General features: G+C 37.6%; 1 protein-coding gene across 2 annotated transcripts in view; it reads left to right on the plus strand.

Annotated features, from left to right (window-relative positions):
- Positions 1 to 13,651, plus strand: part of LOC122813461 (E3 ubiquitin-protein ligase HECTD3-like) — an 833,769-nt gene extending 820,118 nt beyond the window's left edge. For both annotated transcript variants that reach the window (XM_044085784.1, XM_044085783.1), the window contains one exon: positions 13,421 to 13,651. In XM_044085784.1, the coding sequence (XP_043941719.1) occupies positions 13,421 to 13,502 (82 nt within the window). In that variant the 3' untranslated portion in view covers positions 13,503 to 13,651. The remainder of the gene's footprint in view (positions 1 to 13,420) is intronic.
- Positions 13,652 to 13,921: the final 270 nt, after the last annotated feature.

Consider the following 13,921-nt stretch of genomic DNA (forward strand, 5'->3'; position numbering starts at 1 on the left):
AAACACAATAAATGCTATAATTTTCGATTAATTGCTATCAAAAGCTAGTACACTTGAATGTATTGTACCCCACCTTCTCTATTACATCCTCCAATGGAATCACTATATCACCAGAAGCTCACACAAAGCTATTAGGTGTTACCATTGATAACTCCCTTAAATTTGACACCCATTTCAATCTTACCATCAAAACCGTCAATAAAAAGCTTGGCTCTCTCTATAAAGTAAAACACTTTCTCACTCCTCACACTAAAATTACAATTGCCAGCACACACCTACTATCAACTCTTTTCTATGCCTCCCCCCTCTTTACAAACCTAAACAAGACAACCCTTAACAAACTTGCTTCTTGTTACAATCACATAGCTAGATTTGCCACAAATTCCACCTTTAGAACGCACCACTGCACTAACTTGAAGCAACTAGGGTGGTTAGAGTTTTCCAGCCAACTCCATTTCAACCAACTCAAAGCGGCTCACCAGATACTGTAGGACCCAGAGAAAACACCAGCTCTGAAAACATCATTCACCCCTATATTAACCTGCAATCTTTACGCTCCTCCAATAAGATCTTAGCTCAAACTACCAAAGCCAATAATTCTGCTGGGGATTCTCTATTCTCAAACTTTGTAGGTAAAATGTGGAACTCCCTACCGACTATGCTCACCTCAGAACCCTCACTCCTACAATTCAAAAAAAAGCTTAAACTCCATCTCAATACTCTCTGGCAATGTCCCTGTTCCAAACCTGATTAACCACTATCATTTACCCTTCTCTTACCTCACTATCCTTAACCGCTTTTTAACAAGGCGCCTCGCCTTTGTAACTGACCTATGTTTTTTTTTTTTATATGCTGCTGTTGTTTTTTTTTCCCAAGATGTGATGTATCTTTATATTGTATTTAGAACTCAACTATCTTCCTTTTTTTGCATTAACAATGTTCATATGTCTGTTATGTACCTGGAGCTTTTCTCCCCCGGGCCTCCGCTGAAAATGGACATGTATCCAGTCGGACTCTCCCGGTTAACAAATGTAAAATAAAATAAAATAAAATAAATAAATAAATAAATAAATAAGTATTAGCCTGTAATTTAACTTTTAGGCAAAACTTAAATTAGCAAGTGCAGTAAACAGTTTTAGCTTATAAAGACAGAAAAAACAGTGCAAACTTCAATAAAACAAGCAAAAACAGTGGTAGAAAGTATCAAATAGTCGAAAAAGCCAAGAAAAATACTTAAAATATGGAAAGGTAGTCTTTTCTGGTCTCTGCTGCTACAGGAACACTGCTGGCCACCACGAGGAGCTGTGCTGAGTTCTCAATAGCTGAAAAAGCCCGCCAAAGCGCACTTTATAGCAGGGGCTGGAAAAGACAGGAAATGACCCAAAATGGCCAATAAACTACAAGTTACTGCCTTAAACCACTCCTCTAAGGACAAACAGGCAGCTCAGTACTCCCCACTCTCACTGGTGAGTAAAGAAACTTCCCCCTGACCAAACAAGGAAAATGGAGAAACACAGGAACCAAGACAAAGCCCAGGGATCAGCAAAATCTGGTCTCTGGAACACTAGTTAGGAAAGTATGGAAAAACAAAGATATTATTTGTTTTTTCAAGATTTTTTACAGAAAGGCAGAAAACACAATAAATGCTATAATTTTCGATTAATTGCTATCAAAAGCTAGCACACTTGAGTGTATTAGCCTGTAATTTAACTTTTAGGCAAAACTTAAATTAGCAAGTGCAGTAAACAGTTTTAGCTTATAAAGACAGAAAAACAGTGCAAACTTCAATAAAACAAGCAAAAACAGTGGTCGAAAGTATCAAATAGTCGAAAAAGCCAAGAAAAATACTTAAAATCTGGAAAGGTAGTCTTTTCTGGTCTCTGCTGCTACAGGAACACTGCTGGCCACCACGAGGAGCTGTGCTGAGTTCTCAATAGCTGAAAAAGCCCGCCAAAGCGCGCTTTATAGCAGGGGGCTGGAAAAGACAGGAAATGACCCAAAATGGCCAATAAACTACAAGTTACTGCCTTAAACCACTCCTCTAAGGACAAACAGGCAGCTCAGTACTCCCCACTCTCACTGGTGAGTAAAGAAACTTCCCCTTGACCAAACAAGGAAAATGGAGAAACACAGGAACCAAGACAAAGCCCAGGGATCAGCAAAATCTGGTCTCTGGAACACTAGTTAGGAAAAACAAAGATTTTTTTTGTTTTTTTTCAAGATTTTTTTTTACAGAAAGGCAGAAAACACAATAAATGCTATAATTTTCGATTAATTGCTATCAAAAGCTAGTACACTTGAGTGTATTAGCCTGTAATTTAACTTTTAGGCAAAACTTAAATTAGCAAGTGCAGTAAACAGTTTTAGCTTATAAAGACAGAAAAAACAGTGCAAACTTCAATAAAACAAGCAAAAACAGTGGTAGAAAGTATCAAATAGTCGAAAAAGCCAAGAAAAATACTTAAAATATGGAAAGGTAGTCTTTTCTGGTCTCTGCTGCTACAGGAACACTGCTGGCCACCACGAGGAGCTGTGCTGAGTTCTCAATAGCTGAAAAAGCCCGCCAAAACGCGCTTTATAGCAGGGGGCTGGAAAAGACAGGAAATGACCCAAAATGGCCAATAAACTACAAGTTACTGCCTTAAACCACTCCTCTAAGGACAAACAGGCAGCTCAGTACTCCCCACTCTCACTGGTGAGTAAAGAAACTTCCCTCTGACCAAACAAGGAAAATGGAGAAACACAGGAACCAAGACAAAGCCCAGGGATCAGCAAAATCTGGTCTCTGGAACACTAGTTAGGAAAGTATGGAAAAATAAAGATATTTTTTTGTTTTTTTTCAAGATTTTTTTACAGAAAGGCAGAAAACACAATAAATGCTATAATTTTCGATTAATTGCTATCAAAAGCTAGCACACTTGAGTGTATTAGCCTGTAATTTAACTTTTAGGCAAAACTTAAATTAGCAAGTGCAGTAAACAGTTTTAGCTTATAAAGACAGAAAAAACAGTGCAAACTTCAATAAAACAAGCAAAAACAGTGGTCGAAAGTATCAAATAGTCGAAAAAGCCAAGAAAAATACTTAAAATCTGGAAAGGTAGTCTTTCTGGTCTCTGCTGCTACAGGAACACTGCTGGCCACCACGAGGAGCTGTGCTGAGTTCTCAATAGCTGAAAAAGCCCGCCAAAACGCGCTTTATAGCAGGGGCTGGAAAAGACAGGAAATGACCCAAAATGGCCAATAAACTACAAGTTACTGCCTTAAACCACTCCTCTAAGGACAAACAGGCAGCTCAGTACTCCCCACTCTCACTGGTGAGTAAAGAAACTTCCCCCTGACCAAACAAGGAAAATGGAGAAACACAGGAACCAAGACAAAGCCCAGGGATCAGCAAAATCTGGTCTCTGGAACACTAGTTAGGAAAAACAAAGATTTTTTTTTTTTTTCAAGATTTTTTTACAGAAAGGCAGAAAACACAATAAATGCTATAATTTTCGATTAATTGCTATCAAAAGCTAGTACACTTGAGTGTATTAGCCTGTAATTTAACTTTTAGGCAAAACTTAAATTAGCAAGTGCAGTAAACAGTTTTAGCTTATAAAGACAGAAAAAACAGTGCAACTTCAATAAAACAGGCAAAAACAGTGGTCGAAAGTATCAAATAGTCGAAAAAGCCAAGAAAAATACTTAAAATCTGGAAAGGTAGTCTTTTCTGGTCTCTGCTGCTACAGGAACACTGCTGGCCACCACGAGGAGCTGTGCTGAGTTCTCAATAGCTGAAAAAGCCCGCCAAAGCGCGCTTTATAGCAGGGGGCTGGAAAAGACAGGAAATGACCCAAAATGGCCAATAAACTACAAGTTACTGCCTTAAACCACTCCTCTAAGGACAAACAGGCAGCTCAGTACTCCCCACTCTCACTGGTGAGTAAAGAAACTTCCCCTGACCAAACAAGGAAAATGGAGAAACACAGGAACCAAGACAAAGCCCAGGGATCAGCAAAATCTGGTCTCTGGAACACTAGTTAGGAAAGTATGGAAAAACAAAGATATTTTTTATTTTTTTTTTTAATTTTTTTTACAGAAAGGCAGAAAACACAATAAATGCTATAATTTTCGATTAATTGCTATGAAAAGCTAGTACACTTGAATGTATTGTACCCCACCTTCTCTATTACATCCTCCAATGGAATCACTATATCACCAGAAGCTCACACAAAGCTATTAGGTGTTACCATTGATAACTCCCTTAAATTTGACACCCATTTCAATCTTACCATCAAAACCGTCAATAAAAGCTTGGCTCTCTCTATAAAGTAAAACACTTTCTCACTCCTCACACTAAAATTACAATTGCCAGCACACACCTACTATCAACTCTTTTCTATGCCTCCCCTCTTTACAAACCTAAACAAGACAACCCTTAACAAACTTGCTTCTTGTTACAATCACATAGCTAGATTTGCCACAAATTCCACCTTTAGAACGCACCACTGCACTAACTTGAAGCAACTAGGGTGGTTAGAGTTTTCCAGCCAACTCCATTTCAACCAACTCAAAGCGGCTCACCAGATACTGTATCACCCAGAGAAAACACCAGCTCTGAAAACATCATTCACCCCTATATTAACCTGCAATCTTTACGCTCCTCCAATAAGATCTTAGCTCAAACTACCAAAGCCAATAATTCTGCTGGGGATTCTCTATTCTCAAACTTTGTAGGTAAAATGTGGAACTCCCTACCGACTATGCTCACCTCAGAACCCTCACTCCTACAATTCAAAAAGCTTAAACCCCATCTCAATACTCTCTGGCAATGTCCCTGTTCCAAACCTGATTAACCACTATCATTTACCCTTCTCTTACCTCACTATCCTTAACTGCTTTTTAACAAGGCTTTGTAACTGACCTATGTTTTTTTTTTTATATGCTGCTGTTTTTTTTTCCCAAGATGTGATGTATCTTTATATTGTATTTAGAACTCAACTATCTTCCTTTTTTTGCATTAACAATGTTCATATGTCTGTTATGTACCTGGAGCTTTTCTCCCCCTGGCCTCCGCTGAAAATGGACATGTATCCAGTCGGACTCTCCCGGTTAACAAATGTAAAATAAAATAAAATAAAATAAATAAATAAATAAGTATTAGCCTGTAATTTAACTTTTAGGCAAAACTTAAATTAGCAAGTGCAGTAAACAGTTTTAGCTTATAAAGACAGAAAAAACAGTGCAAACTTCAATAAAACAAGCAAAAACAGTGGTAGAAAGTATCAAATAGTCGAAAAAGCCAAGAAAAATACTTAAAATATGGAAAGGTAGTCTTTTCTGGTCTCTGCTGCTACAGGAACACTGCTGGCCACCACGAGGAGCTGTGATGAGTTCTCACATGATCACAGAACTGCACTCATCCAGGTGTCTGAGCTGCATATGGAAGCATGGACAAACAGTATGGATGTGTATGGGCTTCTGTACAATAAAGACTATTTGCTAATGTTATATGATGCACATTCAGGATTCCCTTTGGTATAGCCTATCATGTCTATATCAGCTCCATTTAATACCAGTCCTTGCCAGAATTTTTGTCATGTTTGTGATAACAGGGACAATAAGCACTGATAATGACCTCTCTCTAATAGTTTTCGGTTCAGATAATTCTGTGGGGCCCAAAATTTGACAACTAGAAACGTGACACCCACTTTGACCACATGCTAATGGGATAACAAAGAGGAGATTTTATAGCCAATATAATGAAACCCATATGAAATGACAGGTATTCCATGAAAAAGAGAAATAGTATTTTGATTGGGATCAAAGTTCCATCCATCCTAGAACTGGGGTACTGACAACCAATTTAAACTTAAAGTAGAATACAGAATTAAAACACCTTTAATAAATGAACCCATAACTGTGACTAATTGAAAAATTAACACAAAACCTTGAGCAATTAGAAAAAAAAATGAATAAATATGCTGAGTTTTAACAGGCAAACCAGAGGACACTATTTTAAGGAGGGTCATACTGTTCAGGGGAGATTTGAAAGACAAAATAAATTTACATCCTTAAATAAACCTGCTTAGCTGTACCCTTGTAGCATCACTCCATACAATGAGGAAGACTTATGTGTAATTAGTATTATCCTGAGTCATTGTTTACATAATTTAATAGCTATATGAATCAATTTTCTTGTAAAACAAACATGGCAGACAAACAGAGCGTCAACAGTTCTTTAAAAAGTGTAGAGACATGCTAGTCATATGGTAATGTAGTTATGGTACCTCTTTATAGTAGTTATGACTGCAACCTAGAACTGAACCTGATTTGCACAAGCACTGAAAATGGGAGAAGAATGCATAGTCTAACAGAATGGAAGTATCTTTGTGTCAGTCACTGCATGTCTGAAACCATATTTACATCTCCAGGGTTACTACATGGATATTACTGTGTAGACTGGAAATGCAATGCTTGTAAATGTATTAGGTTTTACACTTTTCATGCAGCATCTGACAAGCAAATGTAGTTTGTATTGTCTGCATCCAGCTACTTGCATATCATATGTGTCTAGGTTTATGTGCACCCACGACATGCATTTCAGATTTTGCATAGAATTTTTTTCACTGTACAAACCACTTGCCAAAAGATTTATGCTGTGTGCCATGCTAATGATAGTATTTTTTTCTCAAATATTTTATTAAAGTTTCACTTAATAAAATATAACATTTAAGGTATATATAGAAATTAGTTAATTAAGCAAACCAATAAAAAAGAATATCAAAACACAATTAAGATAGCTATTTACAAAGTGTCCACTGTATATCCAAAATTCTAAGTATTCATGTTATAGTCTTTGTTATTAACATATTGTTGATTGTTTATTTAGCAATTCTTTAAGTTTCATCTAGGTATTGTAAGAAGTGGTAATTTGAGTATTTCTAAATTATATTACATTAGCAATTTTATATTTTCCAGAATGCTGGTGCTTAAGGTCACACATGGCCCTGCACTGCCTTTATGTCCCTCGTCCTTTGCCTATGACCTCCAGCTTTGAATATCCTTTAGCTACCAGGTCAACCAACACAGCACATTTATATATTTATTGACATTTGTTCACCGGGAAAGTCCACTAAGCCAAAGACCCATTTTCAGTGGAGGCTCAGGAAGAAAAGCCCCAGAACAGTTACAGAAAATTTTATATAACAAGATCTATAAATGGTATAGGCATCTGCAACAGCTGGAAAGGCCACAGAAGTACCTCACCAAGAGGATTACCAAGAGGATTACCGGCCTCAAACAGATGCCATACGCCGACCGTCTCAAAAAATTCCAGCTCTACTCCGTTGCATATCACCTACTCCGAGGCAAACTCTGCCTAGCGTACAAAGTCATGTCTAACCCAGATCTGATGGACATGCTACACTTAAAGAAGTCCCAATCTCTCCGAGCCACATGCTCCAGGGACCTAAACCTTGTCACCAGAATAAACAGAACATGCTGGAGGGATAGATTCCTGTCCTAGAGACTTCCCTTGCTCTGGAACAGGCTACCTATTCATGTCAAGCAAAGCTCCTCATTAGCCCTCTTTAAGAGAAATCTTGACAACTGGATGGGAAATAGGAAATTTGCCCTGGGGGATCACTGCTGTGGCTCTGCTCAACAGGGGCACAGGAAAATAATTTTCTTGGGTGGCAAAAACCAGGGAACCTTGTTTGGCTAGGCTTGTATAGGCCGTAGGGCCAATGATCTAGTACTTACCTATGAACCTATAGGTATGCAGTGCAAGTAGTGGAACATCAGTAATGCAGTGGCTCATCTTGCCATCACCTGACTGGCAGGGAGAGCATTTTGTTCATCTACTGTACCTGCAGACACAGTACTATCAACGTAATTCAGGTTTCAAATGTCTAGAAGGTTCTATGCCATTTGATCAAAAACTCATTTGATTAAATCACAAATGACTAAACACAACTGATTGAATCACAATTGGCAGAAAACTGCATAAGTATATAAATATTACATGATGGTTCCGTTTCTGATCAAAGGAGTTATTAGAAAAGTGATTCTAAAAGAATATGTGCAGATTTGCAATGCCCACCATCATTTAGCACCTCCAGATTTGTAGATATTTGTGTTTGTGTGCCAGTACCAGTTCAGTGTATACGGTGTTTTTCTTTTCTCCATGGTAGTGCAATCACAAAGTTAGATTATATCAGTGGGATTGGGGGAGTGGGGGCTTTATTTTTTTATTGAAAATTTGCCGTGTAAAATTTTTTTTATCATCTGTGAATTTTCAGTCAATTATGTTCACTAATTTCTTATTAAGTCAAATGAGTTTTCAATCAGCTGACAGAACCATTTAGAGGACATCACTATGGTTCTATCTGCCAGTGCTACTGACTCCTGTCTCTTCACTGGTGAGTTTTTAGGATAGGTGAGATATATTTCTGTCCCCCAGAAGAAGCTACTCAGTTTTACCTCGGACTCCAGTTTGCAGGTGCTACAGGCACAATTCTAGGCCAGCCTAGTACTGATTCTCTGACTATTTTTTTAACTCTTATCACATTCTTAGGAAGTACAGAGGGTCCACAGCAAAATAGGTAAAATCAGGTGGAATGGGTTATTTTCAACATATGGTAGCCATGTAGACCACTGCCTTGGAGTGACAGTTATATTTACCTTTTACATAATGGTGTATACCATTCACTGTAAATTTGCTGCCTGATTTCACCTTGTGGCACCAGTTACAAGACTCACATTTGTACATCCCTACACATCCTGTTCTAGTGTAGTTAGAACCTTTCCTAAGAAGGTCTTTTAACTTGAGCCCCTTCTGTATGTAACTATAGGTTTTTCTCCTATTTGTGCCCTGATGTACAAGTCATCCATTAAAATGTCCCAGTTCTTATAAAAAATGGACATTGAGTGGTATGAGTCAGAGTTGAATGTAAGCACCATAGATCTACAAAAAGAATTTTTTTCCAACTCAGGTCTCCCCTCTTCAACTTCAGAGGGGCTGTTTTCTAGTGTGTTTTCCCCAACTATGGGCTTAAAATGCCCTACTCTTCTTTTACCTATCACTTCCTGCATAAGCTCATTGAGCAAGTCTGCTGGGTACTCCTTCCTCAAGAACATAGTTTTTAAGTTGTCACATTCAGTAAGAAAATCTTCTTCTCTGGAGATCATACGGGCTGCTCGAACTATTTGCCCTTTAACTACCAACCTCTTTTGATGCTTGGGGTGGGAGCTAGTGTAATGCAGGAACGAGTTTGAGTAGGTCTCTTTCCTGTGGATCCTAATAGCATACTATTCATTATGTGTGTCTTTGTATAAGTGGACATCAAGGTAATTCATGTAATCCAGGTTAGTCACCCAAGTGAACGGCAGGAATGTAGTGGTGGTGTTAAGGTATCTCAAAATCTCTTCCAAAACAACCAGTGACCCATTCCATATCAAGCTGATATCATCTTGGTATCTATAATACATTTTGACCTTAGAATAGTACTGAAACTGATATACATAATTTCTTTCCCAATATGCCATTACCATATTCACGAATGCCCCAGCACAAGCTGAACCCATTGCCACTCCTATGGTCTGCAAAAAGTACCTGCCATTAAAGGAGAAATAGTTATTTCTTAAAACAATTTCTAATAATTCCAAAATTAGATTAATTTTCTCCTGGTTAACTTTGTATAACAACAGTAGGTCACCCACCCACCCAAGACCAATTTCTTGTGGGATGACAGGTCTTTTACATCTATAGTGACCATGATGCCACTTGCGTCATACCTGGTTTTGTTCACTTGTTCTAAAAAAGCCCAGGAGTCTTTACAAATTTGTACACATTTTATTTGTTTTCCTTGTGGATTTTTATCATTAAATACACCTTTGGTTTATCATCACCTGAGTGATTTGAGCCTGTGAAACTCTGCCTGCCAGCATGTTTCTTGATTTTTGGCATGGAAGACACGAATAAGTACTGACAGAGAAAGATGATTCAGACAAGAATTAGTGTTTATTTCATAAAATCAGTAGCAATATAAGTAATAAAGTAGAATGGATTGGAATCACCTTGATTCTACCCTCGTCCTCAGTGCAAGCAGTGTTCTACAGCTGACATCTGCACAACAATCATCCCTCAACACTCTCCAAAACAGGATTTACCAAAGCAGCTAGCTAGAAAGTATTATTACTGATTATATTCTTTGCTGTTCATTGCAAATAAAATTGTTTGTTGAGAATACAGACTGCATGTCCTGTCTAAATGTTCAGCTGAAATTATGTTAATTTGAATATAAGTTTGTATTACAACTGCATACAACCTTTGTTATTTGTACAGTTTAGATTTTTTTCCTATACAAGCTCACAGTTATAAACACTTAATCAGCCTATTTGTATTGCTGAGAATGGCTCAGGTCATGGTTGAAAATGGTTCATAAACCAGACCACCTACCCAGTTAACAAATGAATGAGAACAATACAAAAAGGGTTTCATCAGTATGCAAAATACTAAGTCAAATACTCCATCAGAAATGTTATTTTGAAGGGTACAACATAAAAGTAGTATCTTATTGGAAGTACCTTGGAATTACTACTGACAGCAAGCCATCATTCAAGATGTATGAAGACAGCACTATAAAGGAAATTTAAAAGAAAAAAAATAGAACGCACAACCAGCTAGACCACAGTTTGTAGTCTGCTAGTCCTGCTAAAGCAAAAACTGGCTGTGTCTCTACTACTTCCAAAACTACTACGTAGAACAACAATCATGGAAAACTTAAATAACAATACATTCAATCTGTTTTTGTTATAGCAGAACAGCAAACGTAAACCTTCATGTACTCTTCAGTGTAATATCCTAAACAGCCTTATCTGGAAATCCTCTGAAAACAAATTCAGATTAGTACAAGTGACTTTTACACAAAATTTGCGCCATCTGCCCTGACTCTAACAAGACACAGTCCATTCATGAATTAAGGTCCTCTTATTAGGGTCTATAATCAATGAAGAAAAACAAAAACAAATATAGAGATGCTATATCTGTTTTTTATTTGGAAAATAACTGGAACCAACTATCCCATCAAATTAGATGACTCCACTATGTCCTGGATTCATAAACATTATCACCACAAGTGCTATTTGGGTAATGTCAGGTTGTCTGAATGTGCATGAGTAATATAATACAGTTCAGAGATATGACAAAGCCATAGGGAGCAGCATCTTATTAGAGGCTCATTATCATGTATCTGAATCAAATACTATGCAGTTACAGGTTAGTGTACCCCAATACCAGTCCATGCAATGCAGTTGTATAGGCAGCGATTAACATATGTCCATGTGTGCACACAGCCAACTAACACTTTTTAACACAAACACACAGACACATGCGCATGCACACACAGAGCAATAGCTTCACAGTACTTGCCTTCCTCAGTGGTAACAGTCCTGCTCCTGCTATGGAGATGAATGGGAGTATGGTTTACACTATTTACTTTTCTCCACAAACATTGTGGTAGAGCTATTCTTTGAATTGCTCTATCAAGCTATTAGGGTTTCAGTGAAAATTTCCTAGGAAGCACACATGGATAATTAGCCATATTTGCATGCAGCCTTCACCAGTGAGAACAGTGTAGTGCTGTTGAATGGAACCTCCATCCCACTGTAGATCTACAGTGGTCTTTGAATCACTCTGGCATGACACACTGAACAATCCTTCCACAAAGAGAATTTCAAAGTGTGTTGTATGTTTCTGAATTCCAGCCTATCGTCCAGAATTCAGTACAGTTGTCTACTCCTAACCCCAGTAAGATGCAACTCCTGAAACATTACTTGAAGGGTCTGTATACCTGCCTGTATACTTCCATCATTCTACCTATCTTCAATACACTGTTAACACCCAAATCACACTAGCTCAAATAACATCCTCAATATGGCATTAGCCTACCTAGCTTCTATGCTCAGTCACTATCCTCACAACTCCTTACTAACACCTTGATCACTTATATCATATTCCTTTTTTTCCCTCAGTTTGAAAACCATCTCCTAATAATCATTTTTACAACTAATGTGCAGCATTGTCAATACTAATAGATGGATAACCTTGGTTACTAGACTGGAAAACAACACATAATGTATTAACTGGCTAAATCTTTTTCCCTAATTTCTACTTTCTCACTATAATCTATTACACTTTTTGGTACTTTTCCATTACCGGGACAGCAGTTCTAAGGCTCATTCATATAATAATGTGCATCAACAGAAACAGCAAACATTATAGAACAGACAGGAGTCACGTCCCTGTGCGTGTTTATTATGTTTTGCTGAAACTCACGTTTTGGTAAAATACCTCCACTTTAGGATTATGAAGATATTGCCGACAATGTCGTTATGAATACATATATGCGCACTCGCACATCAGCACCAGCCATTGCCTTACCTCCCCAGCTACAGAAGATCAGAAATTATACAAGTGAGAGTGGGTAGCTAGCATTTGAAGTTACCTTGTACTCTGAAGAACAGTATCTTCAAGTTGTGGACATTGTAAATTACTACTGACATGTTGCCTTGAACAAGCCTGCATTGCTGAGGGGATGGTGGGAGGGAGATGTTATCTGTTGTTTCCACCCTGCACGCACAGTTACATGTGACATTTTTTCTCAGCTGCTGTGTATACTGTATTTTATTTTGTCATGAATTATCTATATTTAAATGTATGCCCTCTGCCAAAATAACTGCCACAAACACAAAGTCCTCTTGCATCATCTAAAGTCATATATTGAAAATTGGGGATCCATTCTACCTTGTAATCTTTATACGTACAGTCAACTAAGTGTGCTATTTGACTATTGGAGGGCAATCGTTTGTTTTGTGATCAGACCACTCACTGTATGTATTTCTTGTGTGACACCATTTCACCGTTTCTTCCATCTAGGTTATACATCCCCATGTTCTTTTTCTTTTCTTTCTTTCTTTAACAACCACTTCATGGCTAACAGCTGTGCGATCAGTGCGTGCTAGCTCCTTAAAACTGTTGCCCCGATAATGGAAAAGTACCCACTTTTTATACTGTCTGAACCATATCAAATGTAATATTATATGATAACAGTATTTTTACACAAAATGTACTGAACTGTATGCCTTTAAATATTGTTTCTCTATATATCCTTAGAAAAATAGCTGGCGGCTTCTTCCCATTCCTTTCTGAAAAGAGGGTAGTTCCTGGGAGGGACAACACAATAAACATAAATAAATGAAGTAATACAATTCTAATATTGATAAATGTTCCGCTAATTAAAAATAAACTTTTGTGAAGATCTGCTGCTATATGAAAGAAGTTAAATTCAGTACAGATGCTCTGCATTTCTTTTTTTATTTATTCTGCTAGTTGCAACTGGACACCCTAATAAAATATTTTTTTATTATTTTTCAGCGCAAAGGTGTGTGAAGAAAAACTTCGTTATGCAGTGTATAACTGTGTGGCAATAGATACTGACATGACTCCAGAAGACTGAGTGCTAATGGGAATGTGCATTCTTCTACACAACCGGAACACAGGATTAGTCTTCTATGGGATTTTCAGTGTAATAAACTTCAAATTAAACTAATATATTTCCATGTGGGAAAAGTAAATGATTTATGCAATAAATATCTTGCCTCTTAAGATAACTGTGATGGTTTTGCCTTCCATGCAAGGACACTTGCAGGGACATACATTTTACAACACGTCACTCAGAGAGTTACTTGTTTTTTACCTTAACACGTTTACTTCAAATCTACAATCTACCGTACTCTACTATTCCACTCCTAGTTTAGCATGCTTATATGAGGCTGTTCATAGTATTTGCGAATGGCAATGTATCTGGCTAGACTTTTAAAAAGTATGTGAAGAAATTTTCTTTACAAAACTGATTCTGACAGTGAGTTTATGGTT

Source organism: Protopterus annectens, chromosome 10.part0 (assembly GCF_019279795.1).
Source record: "Protopterus annectens isolate FY-2018-M chromosome 10.part0, PAN1.0, whole genome shotgun sequence".
NCBI lineage: Eukaryota > Metazoa > Chordata > Ceratodontiformes > Protopteridae > Protopterus > Protopterus annectens.